The 25,492-nt window shown below is 37.6% G+C and overlaps 1 protein-coding gene across 4 annotated transcripts in view; it reads left to right on the top strand.

Moving 5' to 3' along the window:
• The window catches only part of OSBPL8 (oxysterol binding protein like 8), a 90,854-nt gene that overhangs the window by 55,862 nt on the left and 9,500 nt on the right, over window positions 1-25,492 (top strand). For all 4 annotated transcript variants that reach the window (XM_040553783.1, XM_040553791.1, XM_040553811.1 and 1 more), the window contains 13 exons: window positions 5,258-5,328; window positions 9,658-9,738; window positions 10,620-10,721; window positions 11,916-12,119; window positions 16,702-16,786; window positions 18,057-18,228; window positions 20,138-20,372; window positions 21,793-21,977; window positions 22,478-22,559; window positions 23,243-23,341; window positions 23,722-23,818; window positions 24,194-24,292; window positions 25,267-25,364. In XM_040553783.1, the coding sequence (XP_040409717.1) occupies window positions 5,258-5,328; window positions 9,658-9,738; window positions 10,620-10,721; window positions 11,916-12,119; window positions 16,702-16,786; window positions 18,057-18,228; window positions 20,138-20,372; window positions 21,793-21,977; window positions 22,478-22,559; window positions 23,243-23,341; window positions 23,722-23,818; window positions 24,194-24,292; window positions 25,267-25,364 (1,610 nt within the window). The remainder of the gene's footprint in view (window positions 1-5,257; window positions 5,329-9,657; window positions 9,739-10,619; window positions 10,722-11,915; window positions 12,120-16,701; window positions 16,787-18,056; window positions 18,229-20,137; window positions 20,373-21,792; window positions 21,978-22,477; window positions 22,560-23,242; window positions 23,342-23,721; window positions 23,819-24,193; window positions 24,293-25,266; window positions 25,365-25,492) is intronic.

Raw genomic sequence — 25,492 nt, 5'->3', positions numbered from 1 at the left:
GCCACTGGCAGGTGGGGATAGTCCCTTGGAACACCACATTCTCTTAAACCTCCTGTTTTACAATATAACATTTCCTTTCCGTGTGCGTCAGGAAATGATCAGCCTTCTACCGAGAATCTAACACCGTGTCATATTAAAGCTGCTCAGGAAATAAAAGATCTCAAACCTTGAACGCATGGAGTTGGCAGCTAGACAGATCCTCCCTCCCTTTAAAATAAATGCATGTAATCTGGAAATTACTGAAATAAAAACAGATTAGTTTCCTATTTATTTCCTTCCTGTGTACATTGTACATTAAAGTTGATCAGTGTCTGTAAGTGGACAATTAATGACTTCTTAAAATACAGAACGAATGGAAATGGGCTTTCAGTTAATAAAATCAAGTGTTAACACATAACTAAGAGATGTGTTCTCTCTTGGAATCTTCCATATATATGAGTAATTTAAACTATTAATATACTAGAAGGTATACTCTTTCAGTTTGGTTTAAGCAAGGAGTAGTTATTGCCTGTCTAAGAGATACTTGTGTAGTAACACTGAGGGAATTCTTTGGTTATGAGTATTTCATTTTCTGTGGTGTTTGCAAAAGAAAATACGACTCAGAAGATAGGTTAAAGGGCTTTGCCTGCTCTTCTGATTACTTCAGTTTCAAAATCCATGGAGGAATCTGAATAAGTTAATATGGGATTATATTCTTAAAACTGGTTGTCAAAATAAGCTTCTGAAAATCACTAGGTTAAAAACACTTGTCTCCTGTGTTTGAATCCTAAAAGATCTTCCTTTTCCTTTTTTTGCAGTGTTTACTAAATAGCACTAATACTGATACCTCCCAGAAAGCTTAGCTTACTTTGTTCTTCCAGGAGCATATCATTTTTCAGCTCAATAAGTTGTTTTTTTCAGAACTGCACATTCACATTAGTCTGTTCCTTGTTTTTAACTTGCAAGTTAGTAGTATTGTTGCTTAGCTTGCTGGTTTTTCAAGCATTCTGTTGCTTTTAATTTTTTTACTGGTTCTTCTGTCTATTGGAAAAAAAAATGCTGCCACCACCACCAGCAGCAAAAAAAAAGAACCACCTCCAGCGGGTAGCAATTCTTTCTTACCTTTTGGATAAAATAGACTTAGTATTAAGAAGTAACTTTTTTCCTTTTTTTTTTTTTTCTCACTAAGGTATTCTAGCTGCAGGTGATATTTGTTGAGAGGTACAAAAGCAATATTTGAGATGTAGAAGATGTTGCGTGGTTATTTTGCTTGTTTTTTCCCTTTCCTCGAGATTGATTAAGGGACAGATTGCAGGTACAAATTCACCTTCAAAATGGCAGTTTCTTAACCAAACACTTTTGTTTTAAAATGTACCCTACCATAGACTTCATCCTAAAGATTCTTGAACACTAATCTCACAATGTTTCTACTCACAATTTTTTGTCAAAGATGATGTTTTGGGGGACTTATTTTCTTTTGGTGTTGACAGTGTGTCAATTCTATGACTTTTTCAGGTCACAGAATCATCAAATGGTTTGGGCTGGAAGGGACCTTAAAGATCATCTAGTCCAGCCCCCCTGCCAAGTGTTGTTTGGTTTTTGTTTCAAAAACATCTTGCATGTGTGAAGTTCGGGTTGTTCAAGTTGCACACAGTTGTCCGACTCTCACATCTTTCTGAAAGTTCATTGTGAGTTTTCATCTGAATTTAAGCCTACAAGTTTTAGAAGGACCCAATACGAACATAGTCATGGAAAGTTTTCATTGGACTCTAAGATCATATCGTGAACTGTAGCTGACTTCATTGGGTTTTGTTTCTGTTAAGACATAGTGTTGCTCTGAACACAAACTCTGTTATCCAGAATTGCTTTAGAGGCTACAGTAGTGAAACTTGTGTTTAAAAATAAATAAATCTGCAAGTGCCTTAAATAATAGAGAATACAGAGAAATCCAAGAGATTTAATAGTGAGGAGTGACAGAAAAGGACTTCATCACCTGAAGTTCTGCATTGTGAAAGGTGGGCTAAGGTTATCCTATTAAAGAGTTACTGATTGAATTATAGGATTAGAAGTAGCAAGAATACTAAAACGTTAAGCCCCAAACCACTGATGATAAACACTGAAAAACTTGAAGCAAGTTATTTTTATTAGAGACTACCTCCTGCCCTAGCAGTCTGTGCTCCAGGCAGTGACTTCAATGACTTTTTGTTTATTAATATCAAGAAGTATAACTTTTAGTACCTCTGGGGCTAACAAAACTACAAGAAGAGCAATAACACAAAGCATCATTTTGAGGCACAGTGTTCTTGGCTATGCTGTTATCTTTGCCAGATATCCATAGAGAAACTTCTAGTTCATAACTGGTAGCAGGAAGGGAAAAAAACAGCATTTCTTATTATTGATCCTATGAATATAATTGTTTTGATGTTGTTTCCTTGACCAAGTATTTCTCCAGCAGGGTGTGTTGTCCTCAGTTTGGGCCCGTATATAGCCTTTTGTGATATTCCAGTACAAATATCCCTGCAGGTATCATCTCAAATTATTCTCAGAAGAAAGAAAGCCATTTGCTGTATGGACATGCCCCTGTCTTTATGGAGATGCACTGGCTGAAGTGTGTGTTACACTAAGGAAGGCTGTAACTGGAGTAGCACCTGAATAATGATTTTTTTTAACATGTATTTTGTCACATAGGGAGAAAAGCCTTGTGTCTTTATTCTGGGTTAGCTTATTCCTTCCACTGAGAGGGGAGCTACAAGAAGGATAGATCAGGACATGGAGTTGGCTGATTGGGTTTTTGTTATTAACTGAGACAACATAGAGCCGGAGTCTGCAGCACTGTGACTTCAGTAGTCGGATTTACCAGCAAGTCCCTCAGACATCATTTTGCTGTTTGTGTGGCTAAGGGAGGGATCAGTAAGTGTGGTGGCACATTTGTAAAGCAGCAAGTATGTGTACCTCTTCACCTTGAGGCACTGGGAGCGAGAAGGTGAAGTTCAGGAAGACAGCTTTGGTTTTCGCCTCTGACACTGGGTACAGAGCAGCTTGTTCTGTTTTATTTCTGTTTGGTGATACTGATGAAAATCTTGTTTATGAAAATAAAAATGTGTGTATGTTGGATAAGGATGTGTAAAGTCCTTAAAGCTGTTGTGCGTATAAAGAAAGCTGTGAATTACAGCTTCTCTTCTGTTAGCACAACCCTGACATAGCACTTCCTTGGCAATTCCCATCGCTAGGTATTTTGTGTCTGTGTTTAAATAGATAAATGAAACCTGGAAGGTCATTAGGAAGTCGCTATGTTACATTTTCAGTGGAACTTGGTTCCTAACTGGGGATTTCCTTTGGGTGTGGGGTGAGGATAAGACATCATTACTGTGATTCTAGTGCATGTTTGACTGCCTGAGACTGGCATCAAATCTAGTAACTTCTTACTGAATTTAGGCCTGTCCTTTAAGGCTTGAGGTGACCTTTGTTTTGTTCCTGCACCTAATTGCTGGTCCTGTAGAAAATGTGCTTTAGTATTTGTCTTATGAATGAAACATGGCTTCTGGACTATGGATCTTGACATGTCTATTATTTTTGTATTATTTTTTGCCAAATACCCCAGTATTACAGATCTTCTGCCTGTCTAGGTACTTCTTCCGTGCGGCCAAATAGCCTTCTGCGTTATACGTTTTTATTAGCTGAACAAAGCCCTCACAGATGCATTAAAAGCATTTCAAAAGGAAGGGTTTAATGGACTGGGTACATAAGGGCTTCTGTAAACACATGTAAAGTTTTGTGTAGACAGACATAAAATGTGATTGTATTGCAGTATATATATGTTTTTAAGTCTGTTCTTCATCAGAATTTCTGCAAAAGGTAATAAATTAAAGAAGAAAACAACAAGAAAAAAATGGTTACTGAATGAAAACTAAGAGGAATCTTGTATTTCTCGCGTAACCTGAAGAGCAACCTAATTTCTCAATAACTCGCTGAAACTTCCCAAGATTTGTATTTGTGATAGGTGAATTGGTGCTGTCTTAGCGTTTCTCGGTAGTGTAAGTGGTGGAACGGTGAAGATACTAATTTAAAAAAATATATATAATTAAAAATCCCTCATTAAACAAACTGCTCAACGGTGTTACAGAGCCCTTAAGTTCTCGTGAGCCGCATAAAGCCTACGAACACATGCATGCACTCTCCTGAAGCACATGAAGTGAACTGTTTCTCTGGAAATCCTGTCATGTCAGAGGAGTTAGGGCCAGTTTCTCTGACCAGGTGGTGGCCTGGGTGGGCAGGGGGAGCTGGGATGGGGCCTCTGGCCTCCTCCTGCCCGCAGTTTCTGCGGGTGTGGTGCCCTCTGGTGGGCCCGGCCTCCGGGCTCTTCAGCTGGCTGGGCTGTTCCTCAACTTCAGCTGTGCAGCGCGGCTGGGGGCCATGCAACTGTTGGCGTTTTGAGTCAAATAAATGCATCGAGGAATTTGTTTTATTCCAGTCTGTAAGAGCATATGCTAGAACCAACCTTATCAAAGAAAATGGGTCACTGAGGTGTTTTCGTCTGGTAACCGCGCCAGATTATTTTTCTGAGCGTAGAAGGAGAACCCCGCGTGCTGCTGTGTGGGACGTGGCAGCTGCACAGCAGCATTTCTGCAGGTCGTGGCCCCCGTCCTGCTGCCACACACGTCCCGGCCACCATCAGTGACTCACTTTGCTCTGTGGGTGCTGAGAAAGTGCTGGGGTTGCATTGTGAGTCACTCACGTTAGTGTGGCATTTCGACTTCAAATACAAGGTATGTCAAGGCAAAAGTATAAATTCAGGGTTAATACAAGCAATCTGTTTCATGTACTTGTAAGAACTGCATTTATAAGAAATCAACTGGCAATCTTAATCCATGTTGTAGGTTTGCTTTCACGTGTGTGGATTTTAATGATTATTTGTAGCTAAAGAAATGAACAAACCCAAACTGACTTTATTTGGTGTGTGTGTGGGCAGGGGAGAGGGGGAGCTGAAAGGACAGATATTGCTGATTGTATTTTCAGCTGGTCAGGTCATTGGGTTGGGTGCAACACCATCCAAATGCAGTGGACTGTTCTCACCTCTTGGAGGGTTTTAAATTAGACTATACTGCAATAACTAATACGTTTTCAATCGATGTGATGATCTAGTATGTATATGATGATTGAAAATCTGATTTGCTTGTGCTTTGTATGCTAAATACAATTGCAGATTTATTTCAAAGGCTAGCTCTTGTAAAATGTAACGCATTCAAATCATTTGCAACAATGCTGTCTTTTCTTTAAGGTTTTGACAAAGGGAAGGATGATGTGTCACAAAATAAAGAGGATACAGCACATTCTATGTCAAAAAGCAAGGTAAGGAAAGCAGCCTCAGTTAGGGTTTAAAATGTCAGCATACAAAGGAGTTGAGTGTCTATTTTAATAAATGCAAATGTATTCGACTTTCATTGTAAGTAATCTTGGAGATTACTCTTCAGATTTGGCTGTAGATAAAGACCAAAATGAACTTTAATGTAGTTCTCAAGATGACATCACATGAAAGTATACAGTTCAAATTAGTGAAAATGAAACGTGGAGTCCTCTCACTTTGATCGTGGTGTGGATGTTGCCTCACCAAATGTAATGTACGGCTGAGACATCAACAGTACATTAGAGCAGATATAATTGCTAGTGCATGTTTATGCTTTTTGATTGTCTTTATTAATAGAAATGGAAAAAGCAGGAGCCATGCAAATTCATAGTCATCATATTGTAGTCCCAAGATGAGAAAGATGTGCTGAGGTGCAGTAAAAACTGAGAATGTACAAAATGGAGTTGGGAGGCACATGGCAGTAACCAAAAATATATCATTTTGCAACGGCTGAACTTTAAAAAGGAAGAAAATGTGAACTACTTGAGCAACCAAAGAAGACTCTTGTTACATAGTGATCTCTTTTTTTTTCTCTCCGGACTGTTTTGTTCTGATAACATTTACCTACATGAATAGTTTGCAATAGCATTCTCATTCAGAATAAAGTATTCTTTTTGATGGTCTTCATATAGCATGCATATAACGTAAAAAGTCATTGTAGTAATGTAGCAAAAAATCTACTGTAACTATCTGTTCCTTTCCCAAATCCTTTTAAATTTATACATTACACTTACAGAAGCTTTAAATGCTAAGACATTGTATAGGATGGTCTGACGCAACATTTCTTATGTATTGTCTTTAACCCTTAAAGTGCCTGGTATGTCAAAATACTAAATTTTTATCTAGTTATTTTTAGGTATTTAGAATGTGAAACCCCAGAAAAATATTTTTAATTTTTAAAACTGATGTCTTTTTCACCTCAAGACTTTAAAGAGGAGAAAGATGGAGTTTTGTGGAGGAGAAAGTTGTGTATAATTTGATTGCTGAATTGAGTAGCTAAGTTAAATTGTTTTTCTTATTTAAGCATTGCTATGGGATAGAGTTTAAAGGCTTTAAATCATCCAATTGCATGTTTTGGTATTTTCTGCTAGTACATCCACTGGCTTTTTTGGCTTTCAGGGAGGAAAAAGGTGATAATGGACCCTGCAAACAGATTGCCAGGGAGCAGCAGGAGTGAGCAGCTCTGCAGGGAGGGCTGGCCAGGAGCGGCAGCACGACAGGCAGGAGCAGTGCCAAGAGTGCAGCCGGGCACCTCGAGCTGAACAGGGCTGGCGGTGCGAGCTAGGCTCAGCTTATGGCATAAATCCACAGTGAGGGGCAGGCCCGAGGCCAAGCCAGGAGCTGAAATCTGTGGGTCAGCAAGGTGCTCGGCCAGGCACAGCTGTAGCCTGGCTCAGGCTGGCACCAAGGGCTGGGAGCTGAGCTTCAATGCATCCACCTCCCAGGTGAGGTGGGGGAGATGGCTGCTTCCTGACACAGCTCTCTTCACAGCAACTCGATCTAAGGTCTGATCATGCAGTGTGGTGCATCAGAGCTGGCCGTAGGTACAGGCAGCACAGCCTGAGGAGCGGGGGGGAGTGCACTTGAGGCCTCGACACAAATTTTTCTGCAGTATTTCATGTGTCTGACTCTTCAAGACAAATGTTAACACAGAAACTGAAGAAAATCAATCTGATTTAAACATTATAGTAACAGTCCCCTTCTAAAATGATGTCATCAGAATTGCACTCTGGGAGCACGGGTTAGCCTCTATGGTTGTTGCAATTCTGCAATGAATTCTAGCTGAGCATCTCATGTAGTTGGTGTCTTCCATCTGACTTGAAATCACAAAATTGTGTCTTTCAGTTTTACAGTATCATAGTCAGGGAGATGAAGGAAGCATACTTTACCATCCAGCTTCTTTCAGATCAAAATATTTTCATTGGTCCAGAAACCTCTAAATCACTTTTGGCTTGGAAATCAAGTAAATACTGTTTCTTTTAACCTAGATATATTTTAAACTTCATTCATCTTTTTTTTTCCTTATACTTAGTTTTCTTGGTTCTTGTCTTGCCAGGGTCTTAAGTCTTTGTGTGCTTTTTGCTGTTACTTTTATTTGTGTTTTTCTACTATTGAAGAGGAGACAGAGATATTCCTACCTCTCCTAATAAATATTATTCTTTATCCTTATTTTTGTAATGGGGCTTGCTAAGACTAGTGGTTCCATTATACCCCACAAATAAACTTCAGGCTAGCAGAAGATGGTAACTGACTGTCCCAGCTGTGGAGGAGCAGTAGCAACCCTTCTTTCTAAACAAGGTTGTTTTCTTGTAAATTTTGATCCCATTCCCTCTGTATGGATGTAACACTGAGAAGGTCGTTAGCTTAAAAATACCTGCATCACCGATCTGTCTCATAATCCATTAGACAGGTAAATATGGACCTTTGCTCAGTGTCATGCTAGCTAGCTTTATAACTGATACTGAGGAAATGAGTCTCTGTGACCTGTGATACTTAGTTTGGTTTGGGGCTTTTCTATGCATGGACTTTAGATTGCATTAGTTTTCTGTTAGTGAGCAACTAGAGTATTTATGAATGTTTTACTTAAGTTGCTCCATTATGCTTTGCATAACGAGTTCATTACCTCTTATTTGACAATGATAAGCATTTTTCCCACCTCCCTTATTACATTGAAAGTAGGGTATATCCTCTAACATCTAGACAGAGGAATTAAATTTCAAGGTGCATGCTCATCTTAAATTTTGAGTGTCAAAAACAGATTTTTAATACAAAATGAAGAGATGGCCTTCAGTTTCCAAGATGAATGTCGAAGTTAGGGAACATTTACTTACTTATGATTTCGGTAAATGGTTACTTACAAAGTCATTTACCCCAAATGATTCTGAGTTAAAAATACTTTTTCCTATTTATTACACATATCTTTTTGACACTATTGTTAATGTTTTTATCTAAATATACTCCTATGAAGTGTGACATTAAAGTTGGATTGTTTTATTTCATTTGCCAATCGTTAATTTTCATTTCTTTGGTTTAAGCAATGCACGTTAAAAAAAAAAAGTACACAAGTGCACTGTTCTTATTATTGAACTAAGCATTCTCAGAATTTGCAATATTTTTTTGACTGTCATTTTATAGGAATTCAGTGAATAAACTTTGCATTGTAGTCTGAGACTTGAAATGACTAGTCAGAAATGTTGAACAGCTTTAGAAGCAGTTCTCAGAAACCTGCCCTTGAATTTACACAGTTTAGGAGGTTATATTGATTTATCTTTTTGACTAGGCAGGGACTTTGGGCCCACCAGATTTACATTTCAGTGCACAAAGAAATTTAACTCTGTAATTTATCTGAAGTTTACGTATAGTGGATACCTGTACAGTGTTCTCTGAGTTGGAAGAGGAATGGCATGTGATAACTCTGTGATAGACTCCTCTTGTTTTAAAAAAAAATAGCTCTGCATCCCAGGGTGAATCTTTGGTGGCTGTAGTTCCCTTTCAACTAGTCGTCAACAGATCCTAAGCAATAAACTTTGAACCTTATAAGAGGTGGGGAGAGGCTGTGGGGCAGAAATCACGTGGCGCTGATGCAGCATATTGTCCTGCCATGAATAAAGACTTGGGTTTCATAAATAAACTTGAGTCTTCTTCCCCTGCCTATCACCACAGCGATATTCTTTAAGATGACTTGTAGAGTAACCAGAGCGTGGAATTAGGGAGGAAGGAGCAGAAACAAGTGTCGTAGTGGTCAGTTGTGCTCTGGTAACTTACAGAGAATTGAATTCTAGGTTGAAGAGGCTGTATTTTCCTTCATGGGTCACAGGGTAAGTGCCTCTGTAGCAATCGATTTTGAGCAATTTGCAAGTTAGGAAGATGTTGGGATTCACATGTCAGACATGGAAACAATTCCTGTGTTTAAATACAAGGATTCGCCTAAAACCTTGTCTCTGCTGAAATAATAGCTACCAAGTCAAGACCGTAACATATCAAGTAACAGGGTATGTGGGCTAAATATTTACTGTATATAGTTCAGCTTCTGGAGTAATTTCAGGCTTCTTTCCAACAAAACCTTTATGAAAAATGACTCAAATAGGTGTTGAACAGCTCATGCTACAGGCTTTGTTGTTTTATTGAGTGGGAGAAACAGCAAAAGAGTGAATGGGAATGGGAAACTTACAAACATAATTATACACTTAAAACACTTTCAGAAGTGCCTGAAACAGTGATGTGGCCTCATATCATGTATTTATTTTATTTATGCTGCTTTTTGTGAATTTCAGTCTGAATCCAAGCTTTTCAATGGCTCCGAGAAGGACATCTCTTTATCTTCAAGCAAGCTTACCAAAAAAGAATCTCTCAAGGTGAATTCATCTCCATAAACGTGTGCACAAAGTTTTACCATATTCTTCTATTGAGAAGAGAAATGCCAAGTAGTGAGAAGACCCCTGTGGAATATCCGAGTATTGTGAGAATTAGTGTTGCTGGTTCTCTTCAGTTTTCAAATCTCATTGAACTGTTACTTGAGAATGGGCTTTTATAGTGTAGTCCTTGAGAATGCGTAAAATCATAGGGTAACTCAGAAGCTTATAAAATAATGCAGGTTGCCAGGGGCCTCCAGACATTTACCTGCAATGAAATGACAAACTGTAATATCAAAGTTAGAGTTTGCATGCAGTACTTAATTTTTTTTTTACTGACTTATTACCCCTATGTTGTGACAAGACCATACTCCTCAGTTTGGCAAATACCATATCAGGGAAACATTAAATTATTTATCACTAAAAGAGGAATATATGTTGCCTTGAATCTCTACTGGGGAGGGAAAGTAAGAGGTGGAGAAAAATTACTGATCAGATAAGGTACCTGTAAAAATCAGAATCTGGCCCTAAATTTGGTTTTGTGCTTTACACCGGGAAAGGAAATGGGGGGTTGTTGTTTGTTTATTTTGGTCTATCTCATCCCTCACCATAATTCTAATAGGAGTTTCACAGTCCTCAGTCTTAAAAGCAAATTGCAGAAGAATCTGAATTCAGTTGCGTTGGTAGCAGCTTTTGAAATATAGCATGGGATAGTTGTTTACAATTTGGGATCAAATACTGTGTTTTAAAGCTACTTATATCTATCTTTCTTGCAAATTGAATTTAGCAGGTTTTATCTCAACTCGTATTTGTAGATGTCTTTTTGAGCTCTGATTAATTGCTTTTGTCTGTGGCATTGTAAATATTTTTATTAATATTTACAGGTTCAAAAGAAGAATTACAGAGAAGAAAAGAAGAGAGCTACAAAAGAATTACTCAGCACTATCACAGACCCATCAGTCATTGTTATGGCTGACTGGCTGAAGGTCAGAACCTAAATGTGAAACCTGAGTTAAAGATCAAGCAGCTGCTGCTTTCTGACCAGAATAGAAAAGGCTTGGTCTCTTAGTTGCTGTTAATGTTTTTGTACAAACACAGCAGATACTAATTGCGTCCCAGAGTCTCTGTGCTCACATCCTACGGGAATAATAGAGGAACCTACTCCCACTTATTGGAGTGGCCATAGTCACGTGCATCTTGAATGTGTAGCTATCAACTTCTTTTGAGTTAGCTTTATGATTCCAAGCCTGCCCTTTTTATTTTGCGCTTTGAATTAAAGCCCTGTTATATCTGTTACCAGCAGTGAAAGTGGATAAGTCATATTAGATATATGAATACCTATTTCTTTGTGTTTATTTCTGGTAATTTTCCTTTCCTCTCTAAGAACTAACTGTCCTCTAATAGTTGTACAAAAGGTGAGAGATGAATTCGTCAAAGATGGCAGTCATAATTCCTTAGACATTTAAAAGTATTCTTTGGAAATTGTACAAGAAAAAAAAAAATCTCTTACCCATTTTATACTTAGCTCCAAACAATAGCTTGTCTGGGAAGTTTCTCAGGTTTTTGCAAAGTCCATGTTAATCAGGTTAAAACATTGTTCAGAGGTCAAGTTGGCATTCTGTCCTACAAACGGAAGAAACTAAAACCCAGAGTTGACAAAACTGATTCAAGCAATCTAATCAGATGTGCAAATTCAGGGACTTAAAAGGATATTGCATAGCACATGTGAGGTGATATTAACAGCTGCTTATGAAAGATTTTATCTAAGAAATTTAAATATATCTGATTTATTTTGTGAATATCCTGGGTTTTTTATCAGATATCTGTCCTGTTTTCAGAGGAGCTCTCTTTCCAAAGATTATTGTATCTTCATGCTAGCGATAAAATATGTTTGAGGTAGAAAAACACATGAAGGTTTCAGATGAATCTCCATACTTCACATATCTTGATGTGTGTACATCCTCCTGCAGAATAAGGATTCCTCAAGAAAGAGTAGAAGAACGAGCACTGAAATGATACCTTTTTGTTGTCTTTGATAAGCATAGATAAACTTGAATAGACTTTGATAAACTCCGCTTGGAATAAAAAATAATAATTTCAATTTTAATTCCCATTTGATTAAAGGGCACGGTTTTAGTACTGGGTTCTCTGGGATGTAGCTGTAACTATTTATCTTCTAGATTCGTGGTACCTTGAAGAGCTGGACCAAACTGTGGTGTGTACTGAAACCAGGAGTGTTGCTTGTTTACAAAACCCCCAAGAATGGGCAGTGGGTAGGAACAGTGCTCCTGAACGCTTGTGAACTCATTGAGAGACCTTCTAAAAAAGATGGCTTTTGTTTCAAACTTTTTCATCCTTTGGAGCAGTCCATATGGGCTATAAAGGTTAGTGGTAGCATGTATGGTTCTTAATGGGTAACTAATATTAGCCAACAATGACTAAAGTCAGCCTTAATGAAAAGTTGAGCTGCATTTTCTGTTATAACTTCTACTGGTTTGTTTATTCTGACTGTAAAACTTTAACACATAGTCCTCTTCATCACAAAAAGTGTTTGATTTGTGCTGCTCTATATAGTTCAGACATATGATGTGTAGAGGGATGCCATTAAAGAGGCATTACGTCACTGACAGTCATGTAAGTGGAAGGAATGAGTATATGATATTGTATTCTGCATCAGTCTAAGAAATTAAGGAGGAAAGTGATTGAAAAAATGAAAGAGTCAAGATGTGTTATAAGTATTTCCTAGTTTCCAACCCAATTTTCATGTAATGAAATGTCAGCCTAGTTCAATTTGCTTGTAATAGTAGAAATTCAAATAGCTTCCTTGTACAATAACAACATATATTGCAACTAGTTAGCTAATTGTAGTGTTTGTTTGGGGCTTAAATTTTAGAAAGATAGATGTTTCCTTTCCCTTCCGATGTCTGTTTGCTTTGCCATACATGGCGTAATATTGTCAGCAGCTCTTAGCTGCAAGTGTTGAAAAGCACGGTGTGTTCTGCACCGCAAAGACTTATTGCAATTTCTTGTAAGCATTTTTATGTTAATGTTCACTATTACTCATTGTTTATACTTCACTAAACAATTGTAGTCCTTGTTTTGTTTTTACATTTGGAGAGGGGGTGCGGAAGCGCAGCACAAGTGAACATATTTACCTCCTAAAATGACATCTTGCTTCAGATGAAATTACTGTACAATATTAGAATCCTTGTCATAATAAATTAATTATTATCTCTGCAACATACATCGTAGTACAAGTACTAGTTGTGAGATTGTATCTTATGACTGATATTCTTATGAATCTTATATATGTGGTGCTGCTACATCTGGAGAATATGCTGCGTTGTTTTTGTTTCTTCCTTGTATCAAACTGGGAAGTCAGTCAGATAGTGTTATTCCTGATGTTTGTGATGTTCTTGCTGAATTACTATCATTATCAGTATTATCTAAATCTACTAAACTTACATCAAATCATTTGTAGTTCCATTTGATTAATTTTAATGCTGCTTAGGAAGACTAAGTAGTGGTGATCTCACATTTGCAGAACACAAACTTCATATCCTTTTTCAAAAATACAGGGTTTGTTGTTAATGTGATTTAATTATTTATGATCTTGTATACATAAATTGCAAAGTGGTGGCCTGTCTGCAGAAGATCACAAATCAGTCTTATATTTCTTTATTGTTTGGCAATGAGAAATGGATTTGTTTGTTTTTTTAACTAGATATTTAGAATTTAGAGGACATGCCCCACCAGATTTTTACTTTTTTAAGGTAGGTCAAATTTTGAACCTGAACAAGTTGATATTGTCCATTCTAAATGTGCTGAGAGCTGGAGTGGCGTTTGTTCATTTTGGTATGGCTATTTGCAGTTGAGAATTACTGGACTTAATTAGATGAGAGGCCTTAAAGTTTCAAACTATTTTCTGCCTTGTTTTCCTTGTCAAATATAACTTCCTAGTTACAGATTTATTACTGTGAGGCAAACTTTGATGAGCATAATAGCAACTGGCTGATTTACAGAGTAGATACACCAGAACAAGCAAGAAGTCTAAGACAAAATGAGTTGTGTTTGCCATCAGTGTAGGGCGATGACATTGCAAGAAATATTTACACAGTCATAAGTACTGCAGGAGATTTTCTTGCTTGAACGCACTTACCATAGTGTGTCCTTCTGGCAGATTGCAGATTCTCGTCTGCAGTAGTTTGCAGCCAGTCACTTAACGTGCTCCCTTAATCGTTGTGGCCTTTCTGTTCCTTCTGTGCTCTGGGGTGCCCGATGCACTGTACCTTGTTCTTTCTTCCTCACATGCCAAGTCCTGATGCCATCTCACTTTTCTAAGATTAATAACTAGGAAAGCCACCACAAATAAATTTTCATAAATAGATTTAGATAAGTGTGACTGCTTATCTGATTTTGCTGTTTTCTATGAATGTTCATGGCACTTGAGTTTTGCTGGCACGAGTATTCTGTAGAAAGAAAACTTCAAAGTTTTCCTTTAATCTGGTGGAACTCTTAACTTGCCCTTTACTTTGCATTGGAGTAGTTGTACAATCAGTTCAAAGAAAGTCACCTAACAAATAGAAACTAACTAATGTCTCTCTTGTACAGAACATTAATATACTGAAAATTAATTTTGAAATCACGATGAGTGATACCAAAGAAAAATGTCCAGTGCTTTTGAAACATTAATCAAATAAAGAAAATCGTAATGCACAAGCAGTTACTCCAAAATAAGTCAACCTACTTATTTGTTTAGTCAAATTATTAACTCAGTTTTAATTGTTGCATTGCCCCAGCACCTAGGGGAGTATAGGTTTCTCAAAAAAAAAAAAAAAAACAAACCTTCATCTCTAAGTTTCAGTTGTTTGGTACGGAGTGAGTAATGCACCCTGTATGCCCCCAGTATAACCCTAAATGAAGTTCTCATGGGGGCAGAGCGCTGCCCTTTGTGCCCTCTAGTCTGGCAGTTCTGAGGCCTTCTAGTGGCTGAGGCCTTGGCGCGGTGCTGGTGCAGCCGCAGTGCCGTAGCATCGTGCCATCCCCCTTGTGCAGCATCACAGGACCGCTCCCACCCCTTCTGTCCCCCAGGGCCCAGTGAAACCTCTCCCTTGCCTCGCACAGCATGTCAGGTCCTTAGTGGCCCACCCTCGAGACGAGGCGTGCTCTGCATGGTGTTGTCTCATGGTTCTCCTTAACTCCTAACCCTCACGTTGCCACTTCACCAACCACTTGGCATAGGTGCACCTTTCCTCTTGCTCTGAAGGGAGACTGTAACATAGCAGCTTGCTTTTAACACCCAGGTTGCTTCTACTCTGTCTTATTCAGAAGTTTCTGAACAAAATTTACACCAGCAATAGCTTGTGTGCACTGGTATTTAAGCACCACCAAGACTCCTCGTTAGCTGCCTCTCACCCTCAGAAACGTTCTGGCTGTTCCATATGCTTGCTTCTAAAATATCTGCTGTTCTCTGCTTTTGCTCAAAACTTCTGCTGGCTTTCAAATTCCCTCTTCCAAGCCTTGTACTGGCTTTTCATTAGGCTTCTGTAGGGAAATCAATCAAGACCAAAGTATGATAACTCATGAGTTAGGCAGGCTTAACCCAGCTGTCAACAATAGCTTCAAGTGTGTTCAGTACAGCCCTCTTTGCCTATCAGTAACTTTAATGTTCCCGTGGGTAAAAGTTTTTGAAGGGGCTTTAAAATGATTGCTTAGTATTTTATTTCAAAGCAAAGCTTGACAAAAATAGAAGGGTCTTTGGGATTTATTTTTTAAATTCTGAACGTGAAAAACTTGATAGTGAAAACTGAACTTTGGTGTTTGACATCCTCTGTGTTTCTTTTGGTTGAACTCAATGTCACAATGTCCTGCTGATTCTCTTTATAGAGGGACTTAAGCATCTACATGTCTTTTATGGGCCTGGGCATCATCCTTTCTTTATTTATTTTTTCTTTTAAATATGAAGTCTGCAGTTAGGCATCTAAATACATTTAGGCACCTAAATATTTTTTGGAATTGACTGTCAGGTGGTAGAGAGGTTGCAAGGAAAGAAGGAGGAAGAAAGGAAGAGTGGGTTCCTGTAGCAATACCTAGTGTTTGGGTGTGGGAGCGGTTATCTCCATTTTATTTAAATCTCGATTGATGTCTCATCAAATGTCATTGACTCATATCTAAAGACAGGCAAAAGTCATGCAGTGCTGGAGCATAGGATGCTGCTGAGATACCCAACACATTCTCATGTAAAATAAGCATGAATTGGATCATGGAGGAGGGCCGCCTGCTCTCTGCGATGGTTTGGCTTGCCCTTGTGTCTTTATATGTTTTCTGAACCATGGCATCTTCTCAGGAATTGGTGGGGATCTCTGCTCTCATCAAGAGGGAGAGAGGACCAGAGGGGGAGGCATTAGCTACTTCACAAATGCAGGGTCTTCTGCTAGACAGTGTTGGTTGTAAATCAACTCCCTTAAATCACCTCACAGGCGTGTCTTTTGTTTTCAAACTTAGCTCTTCAGCTGAAGTGCAGAGTTGAAGAGGAATAACTTGTCCCTTGTTATCTCTCTGTACCTATCTGCAGTCCCTTGAAAGTGAGGTGCACCAGAATGTGACCCCCTCATAGCATTCCTTTTGATGCTTTTGTCCTTTTGCTGTAAATGGCATCAGCAGAGCGTTTCCAAGCTGTTGTGGCAAGTCTGATTTCCAAAAACAAAACAAAAAAACACCAAAAATTATTTGAATCCCAATGACCGTTCTCTTTAAAATGGGGTTGAATTGGGAGCTAGACTTAGAATAAGTCTTTGAAGAAGAAACCCAGTAAAAGAGGGCTGTTCATCTTTCCATTCATGTTTTCATTAGATGTTGCTGAGTGACAGTAAATAGCCCTGCAGTGTGTCGGCTTATTACATGAATGATAAACTCTAATACTGAATTTAAATGTCTGATGCTGTTGCTTGTTTTGTGTATTTCAAGGGTCCAAAAGGTGAAGCAGTTGGTTCTATAACTCAGCCATTACCCAGCAGTTATTTGATCATCCGAGCCGCTTCAGAATCAGATGGTAAATAGATGCTTCAGTATTTTTCCACCGTGACAGCAGGCAGTTATTAGAAAGAGATTGTTTCGGTTGTCTTACTGTCTGTTACAGCACTGCGACTGTAGTTCCGTGCTGGCGAAGGGTCTCCCTTAGTTTAGTACTTTCGGTTGTTACTGGCAGTTTTTCGTGGTCACTAAAGAAGGCTGAACTGAATAAATTGTCCCTGAGCTCCTTGCAGTTTCCCTGCTGTGGCTGGGTTGAGGAGGGGGAAGAGGTAGTTTCAGACTTAATTACATTAATTTATGCCTAAATTTTCAAGCTAATTGCTTTCAAAAATGCAAATGTGGACGTATTTTCTTTGTGTTGAAAGTATTTGTGTGTTATAAAACGCAACAGTTTTGCAGAGTTTTAGTATTAAGAGCTCCCTCTAAATGTAGGTTTTTAACACCATCACTGAGGAAAGGTGGTGGTTAATATTGGTGCAGCCACCTTGAAAGGTTACAAAATGGAAGCAGTTTAAGACTTGTGTAACCTTCTTAACAGCTGCTTTTCTTCTAATGATAATTAAACGTAAGGTCCCTGAAGACCTTAAAAGTAAGACTATTTACCTTCAAATCAATACATAATTATTTTTAAATGTAGTGTATTGAAGAGAAATAGAAGTAATATTTTGGGATTATATAATTGTAATTCATCATTAAGTGTAAAACTGTACTGTCTTCATTTTTTAACTTTAAATGCTTTTATTTTTTATTGTTTATGAAAAACTACTACTTTGGAAAATTGATTACATACAGGGAAATGAAGAGATGAGAGGATAAAACATGCTTTAAAAAAAAAAAATCCAATATTGAAATGGCATTTATGTGCTATTAAAGTTCTTTTCCATATTGTTATTGTATTACACTAAAAAAAACTGTACTACGTGACACAGTTACTTAGTCTTCAAAAGTAGAGCATGGCTGCAGGCAAGTTTGAAGAAATTCAACAGTCAGGGCCTTAATGGAGCCATACTTGCATTAAGGAAGAAATGCTAGAATATGCTGTAACTGAATCGTGATTTATCCTGCTTGGCCTGCCCTGAAACATCTCTTGTACCAGAGCTGGGAGGTTGTGAGTTGTTGTTATGCCCCTGCTAGACCATAAAATCCAGTACACGTAACATAGAACAGCTCCAAAGTACGTCTTCAAAGGGTAATATGAACAGACTCAAAAGGATTGTGAATTTAGGAAAGCGAAGTTGTACAGTTCAGTTAAATCCTTAATTTTCATATAATAATAAATTTGTCTTTAGGCAGGTGTTGGATGGATGCTTTGGAGCTGGCTTTGAAATGTTCAAGTCTCCTTAAACGTACAATGATTAGGGAAGGTAAAGAACATGATTTGAACTCTTCATCAGACAGTGCTCACGTCTCTTTCTATGGTCTGCTTCGTGCTAACAACTTAAACAGTGGAGAAAACTTACCGTAAGTAAACGAATCACTAAACCTGGTTGTTCCTCTGGCAGAACCTTGTAGCAATAACTTCACTTCTCCAAAGGGAGGATCCCTTTTTAAGGCTGTAGTTCCTTTTGCTCCTGAGTTCTCTTTATATGCCTTATTTGTACTTTTTTTTTAATATGTGGGTAAAATGAAAAAAATATATTTATTTTGTGCAAAGCAGATACAGAGGGCAGCTTGGCCCAAGGAACTCAAAGTTGCTTATTACATCAGTAAGTTGAAGTACTCAGTTAAACTGTTAAAGTTAAATTTTATTTATCCTGAAGTTGGTCTATCTTGTCTGCTTCACATGAAGAGAAAAGTTTAGTTTGTTTGACAAAAGTAGGCTGATACGAATATGTTGCTGTTCTTTGGTTAAAGTATGAATAATGCTAAAGTTATTTAAATGGTTTTAGTTATGTCTCAGCTTTGAATCATCAGAAGGGTCGCTACTGCTTCAGTCAGCCTATTACTAAATTAAACAAAAGTTGAAATCATCTGTTATTACCTGGTATCAGATGTTTGAGTGCCCATGAATAACTAACTCCCTGTTCATTTCAATAAATGCTTTCAGCCAGATTTTGGGGAACGTAAGCTTTTGTGAAAATACATCAATAACAATCATGGTGAATGAGTGGTGCTTTCAAACACTTCAGTTGTGGCACCAAAGTGCATTAGAAACATATAAAAGATTTAGTCCTTTATTTGAAATAATTGGGTTTGAAGGTTGGGCTTTGCACAGTTTTTCTCAATGATCTTCCACCAGTTCAGTATCCTTTCAGACTGACATAAATTCACTTTGAATAATCCCTCATACACGAAGGTTTAGCTGCTTATGTCTGTTCTGGTCGGGCAGGACTTTTGTACTACTGTTAAGAGTACACTCCTGTATTTGAGACAGAGGTAAAGGCATGCATAAGGAGAAATGCAATTTTTTCTGGCATAGGTAGTTTTAGAAAAGCTGAGAAAAGGCAAACTTGCTTCCAGTCCAGATTCAAGGCCCTGTCAAGATGACCATGCAGTGTTTTGCCCAGGTAGAGTTTTACTCCTTCCCCTGTCTCATGGGAACAATAAAACTTCTGTGTACAATTCAGCTGGAGGTCTCTGGTTGTGAATAATGGTTTAATATCATCAGCTGGCCCCAATTATGATTAGAGCAATTAGCTACATCTGCTAAGTCTAATTAAGACTAATAGTTTAATTAAGTAGATCTTTGGATATAGCATACTGTAAGAGTGTTCGGTGTGCTTTACTAACTAAGCAATAAAAACTGCAGACGTAGTTTTAACAGGGTAGGCAGGAAAGGGAGAAAAGGTGAAAGCATTTTAGCTTCAGCTGAGAGCTAGCCTTTTACATTTTTTGATGAAGTCACAGCAGAGGGTGCCTCAGCCTTCCTGGGAACAACTGCGTAACCTGCAGAAGGAAGTGTGTTGGGCAGTTAATGAGGAGTTGAAAATCATTATTTATTTATACTGCCTTAATGTGGGAAAGGAGGTGTTATTCTCTACCTACCAATTAGTGCCTCGTGTGAAGTATCACTTCAGTTATGGAATTCCCTCTTCACTTTATCTTTCTTCGTCTCCAGTGGAGAGTCTCTTCCCCTCCTTATTAATCAGAGTTTGAGAATATAGTAGTTAAATGTAAAAGCAAACTGACCTTGGTGCATTTAACAGTTCAGTGAGAACGCTGCATGCTGTATGTTTCCAGCACAGCAAGTTCGACGTTGCTGCCAGACCAAGGCTGATACTAGTACTTTTATCATGGTTTTTTTGTTGTTGTTGTTTGGGTTTTGTTTGTTTGTTTGTTTTTGGTGGTGGTGGTTGTTGGTTTTTTTTATCAGGAAACACAAGATTATTGTGTGGAGCTAAAAATTTCATTTAGCTTTTATTTTGTGTAGGTTAAATGACAGTGAAATTGAAAGGCATCACTTTAAAGACCAGGATATGTACTCTGATAAATCTGATAAGGAAAATGATCATGATCATGATGAATCTGATAATGACGGATTGGGGAAAAGCGAAGAAAGCGACAGCGACACATCAGAGCGACAGGATGATTCTTATGTTGATCCAGAACCAATTGATATCAAGGAAACTACGTATTTGGAACAAAGTCACGAAGAACTTGGGGAGGTAAAAGTGCTGTTTATGTACTGAGCAGGCTGCTTTGCCAAATGGAAGCTGATATTTTAAGGGGCACACTGTATTTGAAAGCTGACTTACAGGACTGCCTTTCATATTCTCAACAATATTGAGGGGAAAAAAATCTGTCCACCATTGTTCTGCTCTGCTACATCACTTCAGTGCTTCTGAGCCTGTAAGAAAGATAATGAGGTTATTTGGAGTATTCCTCAGAGAAAAGGAGCTCATTTTGAAAGGGCCACCTGCAGCAGAAGTTGACCATATCTGCCCATCCTTTTGCTACTATTTCTGGTTTTTATTAAGTCCTGCTTTGTTGTGTTTTTTTTTTTTTCTTCAAGTAAAAATCTTCAGGTTGAAGATTTTAATGCAAGCTGGCACCTGTATATTTTTTACTGCAAGAGAGGAGTTAAGCAGCTATGGAGTTTACAGAATTCAGTAGAAGGCTTGCTGTGTTTTTGATGTTCCCCTTGCATTCTATTATGATGCCCAAAGCTTCTGTTCCACTTCTGCAGATAGTCTTACACACCTACACAACCAAATGCGAGAGGGATTTGAATGTTTTACTTGCTATAAAGATACTAAAAATTGAAGAAGAAGAAATTGAGATGAACTTGTTTAAAATCTCTCTCCTTTTCTCAAGTGCTAAGTATGAGTTATTACATAATGCTTGTTTTATATATTATACACACACACACACACACCCCTATATCTACCGTATGTATAAACTTTGTGCTTTGTTGCTTTCCAGTATTGTTTCTAGAAGAAGCAATGGTTTAGGAAAAGCCGAGGAGTTCAAGTTGACAATGAATTCTTGTTATATGCATTTTAGAACTGTTCTGTAAAGAGGGATGCTTTTCCTACAGCCCTTGTTTTTACATTTCAGAGACTGTAAGGAAGAATATCTCCTTGGACAAAAAAGAGCGTATTCGTGTGTGGCTGCTGGTTTTGCTTACTTACCCCTAAGCAGTGGTTTTCTTTGAGGAAAACTGCTGATACTATTGACTGGTCAAGGTAGTGAAAAGCATTATTATAACAACGCTTACAGTGGGGAAAAGATGACAGAATGAACAGCCCTTTGCTATATAAATCCCATGTGTGAGAACGCAGAAAAATGTCCTTGATGCCTAGGAAAGGGCTAAGGGAGCATTTTTGAACAATATCTCATTTTTTTCTGTTTCAGGGCTGATAAAAACAAATGCAGATTTTAATGCTGAATAGTAAATCTAGCATCCTGCACTAAATATGCATCTGAAGTATATTTATAGCAACTTGTTTTTTCTACTTCTCTGAGCATTTCATTTTGAGTATCTGTTTTCCATTCTTACTGCATCCTTAGAATGTGTTGACTGACCTGTCTCTTGGAGGATTATTTTCATTCTCCTTTCTCTAAGCAGTTTCTCATTCATCCTAGGCGGGGGAGGCTGCTCAGACAGAAGTAGTGTCAGAAGAAAACAAAAGTCTGATCTGGACATTGCTGAAGCAAGTCCGTCCAGGAATGGACTTGTCCAAGGTTGTACTGCCTACGTTTATCTTGGAACCTCGTTCTTTCCTTGACAAGCTGTCTGATTACTACTACCATGCAGATTTCCTCTCCGAGTGAGTCAATCCTCTGTCTGGTTTTCTTTCTTTTCTTTTTTTGAGCTGAAATGAGATACCAGTGAAATACCTAAGTCTTTGTTGCTTGGGGTGGTCTACTTAAACAACATCATGGACTGCTTAGTCTGAATGCTTGCCTGACAATAGATCAATTGTCAAATGCCCTTGTGTTCTGAAAATGAATGGCCTAAGAGCTTATATGGTACATTTTGAAGTCTGTTCCCTCTTAGTAATTTAATAGCAATTGTGTTGCAAACATTTCTGTTGCAGCTTTTGGAGACTGATTGGAAGAATTTTTTAAATTGTTATTTTTTCCTTTTCTTTCTCTGGAATGCATATTTATAGTGGTCGAACAGTACCAGTTAGCCTTTTTTAAAAAATTGTTAAATTCCATTAAGATTTAGAATTTATTTACCTGCTTAAAGAAAGCTAATAAATTAAATAGTGTTATAATTGAAACAATACTGATATTTGATCTGTACTTTCTGTTTGTTTCGTAGAGCTGCTCTTGAAGAGAATGCCTACAACCGCATGAAAAAAGTAGTGAAGTGGTATCTGTCTGGATTCTACAAAAAACCAAAGGTGTTTTTTCACATATTATTTTGTCTTTACTTTAGAGGTTGTGTCTGGTTTGAGGGCTTGGGGATGTGCTGGAGTTTTTGTTTAATTATATTGTTATGCATTTTTTTTAAAAGCAAGATTAAGTCTTCATTATTTGTGCAAATGCATCATGGACCTTTTTGGTCCCTAGCTATGCTTAAAAGACTATGTTCAACTGTGCTTTGAAGTGGAAATATAATTAAACGTTTTGACATAAAGTTGAGCCATTTCTGTGTTCTTCAGTGATAGCATGGTATGGTTGGAAGAGTAGTATTCCCACTACTGTGGAAATAGCTGTATACTAAATATTCTTTATGATTAAGTTGGCAGGAAATAGTATTGAAAGACAAGACTCCTTACTACCCAACTTCAGGCAAAATGTCTATAATAATTCTGCAACAATTCTTAAATTCTTAAATTCTGTTTGCTTAAATTCTAGCCTGGAATGGCGTAGCAGATACACAGATTTATGTGCTAGTTTCCTTAGTTTGAAGAATAGAATAACTGAGCATAATATTCAAATGTCAAAATCAAGTACAATGTGCTTTAGCAGATGTATTATGCTTTTTTTTTTTTTTTTTTTATCTTCAGTGACAGACTGGTAAATTATTCTGCAAGTTCTCTACCTGCATTGTATGGTTACTGTCTGTTCTGTTTCTGCTTAGGGATTAAAAAAGCCGTACAATCCTATACTTGGTGAGACTTTCCGCTGCATGTGGATTCATCCCAGGACGAATAGCAAGACTTTTTACATTGCAGAACAGGTAGCTGCCATAACCAGCACAAACATTTTTAAGAAAAATAAATGAGTTAGACCTTTTTGTGCTAGACAAATGATGTGTCAGTATTTATATGGATGCATAGTATCCTAAAACCTCTCCTGATGAGCATAGTTCTTAGACAGAGAGGAAGGTGTTTCTAGCATTTCTGTTCTGTCTTCCTCTAGAAAAAGTGGTATTAGTTAACTATTAAAATTGATTTAAATGTTTGATTTTTATCTCTAAAGGTTATAGTCACATCTAATATTAATTGTATTCTATTGTGTACAACTTGAATTTTGCATTCTGTCTTTATTAGCTCAAGGTTTATATTACATTGCCTGTTGTTTGTTTTTTTTTTTTCAAATATGTTTTTTTTTCAACAGGTATCCCATCATCCTCCAATATCTGCCTTCTATGTTAGCAACCGCAAAGATGGTTTTTGCCTTAGTGGTAGCATTCTGGCCAAATCAAAATTCTATGGTAAGTAATGTGGTGGGGGAGTTTTGTTTTGGTTGGTTGGGTTTTTTTTTGGTTGTACTTTTACTGAGGAGTGTAAAAGCAGTGCAAATGAATTGTGTTTTGTGGATGAAGGAAGACTTTCAGAAGAATCAGTGTTTTGATCATTGTATTATACTTGTCTTACAAAGTTTTTACTACTGGTCTTTAGAATTTTAATTTCTACTTTACAATATTTTAGTTTTTAATTGGTAATGATGTGTATTATGGTGGCTTCACCAGACAGCATATATTGCAATGCTAAGTATACTGATGTTTTTAATTCTGTTGCTCACTTACTAGGAAATGTTGACTGTCATCTTGCAGGGTGTGAAATGTGTTTCTCTGTTTGAATTTCAGGGAATTCATTATCTGCCATACTAGATGGAGAAGGACGGCTAACATTCCTAAACAGGGGAGAGGATTATGTAATGACTATGCCATATGCTCATTGTAAAGGTACTGTTTTTTTCATTCTAGATGGCAAAGTTGTGGGAACAGAAATTTATTATTCTAAATAGTGTATTATTATAAATTCTATTACTGTGTCAGATTCGAGCTTGTCATCTTAGAAGGATCTTCTGAACGTGGGCAACGTTGGTGGTTCTATGGTTCCACATACCTCATGGGGAGAAAAAATGTTGTTTAAGCAATCATCTATTTTTGGCATGGAAATGGATATTTTAAAAAAATACTAAGAGCATATGTGGCTATCTGTCATTACGTGACAATTTACTGTTTGAGTTGCTGTCTTTTCTAAAGAACAGCTTTCAGTTTCTCCAATGTTTTCCTATTGGAAAAGTCAGTGTAGTATCTACACCTCACTGTGTGATTTGAGTGCAAATCACGACCATTTGTCTTTAGTTTTGCTATTGGAAACTAGTCAGTAGTTCCTTTCTGGAAGGTTAGTAGTTGTACAAAATACATTGCAGCATTGCTGGGTGTTTTCAACTTTCACATTCTCTGCCACAATTGGTTTTTCAGAAGCCAGAATCAACAGCTCTAAGATTTCTTAGAGATGTATGGCGAATGAGTTAGCAGAATTATGTAACTTGACATTACTTTGGTAGGCCCTTCTCTTTCTGTTTTTTGTGGATGTTTTAACATTGTTGGATTCGTTCTTGTATGGTTTTGTTGAGAAAAATAATACTGAACAAGTAAAAAACACCTTACATACGTACAGTCAAATCAAACAAGAAGAACTAGTGTGACTAGTAATGCCAACAGAGAGCGAGAAAGGTAGGAGAATGTGCAGCGAGGGAAAATGTGCATGCTGAAAAAAACATACTTGCGTAGGCATCTGTTGTATGTAAAATGTATTCAGTGTTTCAAATGCTGGACTGCAGGGGAATCCTACTGTAGGAATTGGGCCCAAAGAACTTTATTTTTTATCTTGTCCAGTTAGAAATTTTCATGTTGGCTCTTTCTTGCAGGAATTCTGTATGGCACAATGACCTTAGAGCTTGGGGGAGCAGTCAATATCACCTGTGAAAAAACTGGCTACAGTGCAACAATTGAATTCAAACTCAAGGTCAGTGAACGCTGCAAGTGGGCATGAGAATAAGTGTTAGAATATTAAATTATATATATATATATATATATATATATATATATATATATAAAATCAGGTCAAGCCTTAGATACAATCTCATTTAATTT

This window comes from Cygnus olor, chromosome 1 (genome assembly GCF_009769625.2).
Source record: "Cygnus olor isolate bCygOlo1 chromosome 1, bCygOlo1.pri.v2, whole genome shotgun sequence".
In the NCBI taxonomy this organism is placed as follows: Eukaryota; Metazoa; Chordata; class Aves; order Anseriformes; family Anatidae; genus Cygnus; species Cygnus olor.
Note: the sequence above shows the minus strand (reverse complement) of the source record. Positions and strands in the feature narration are given on the sequence as shown.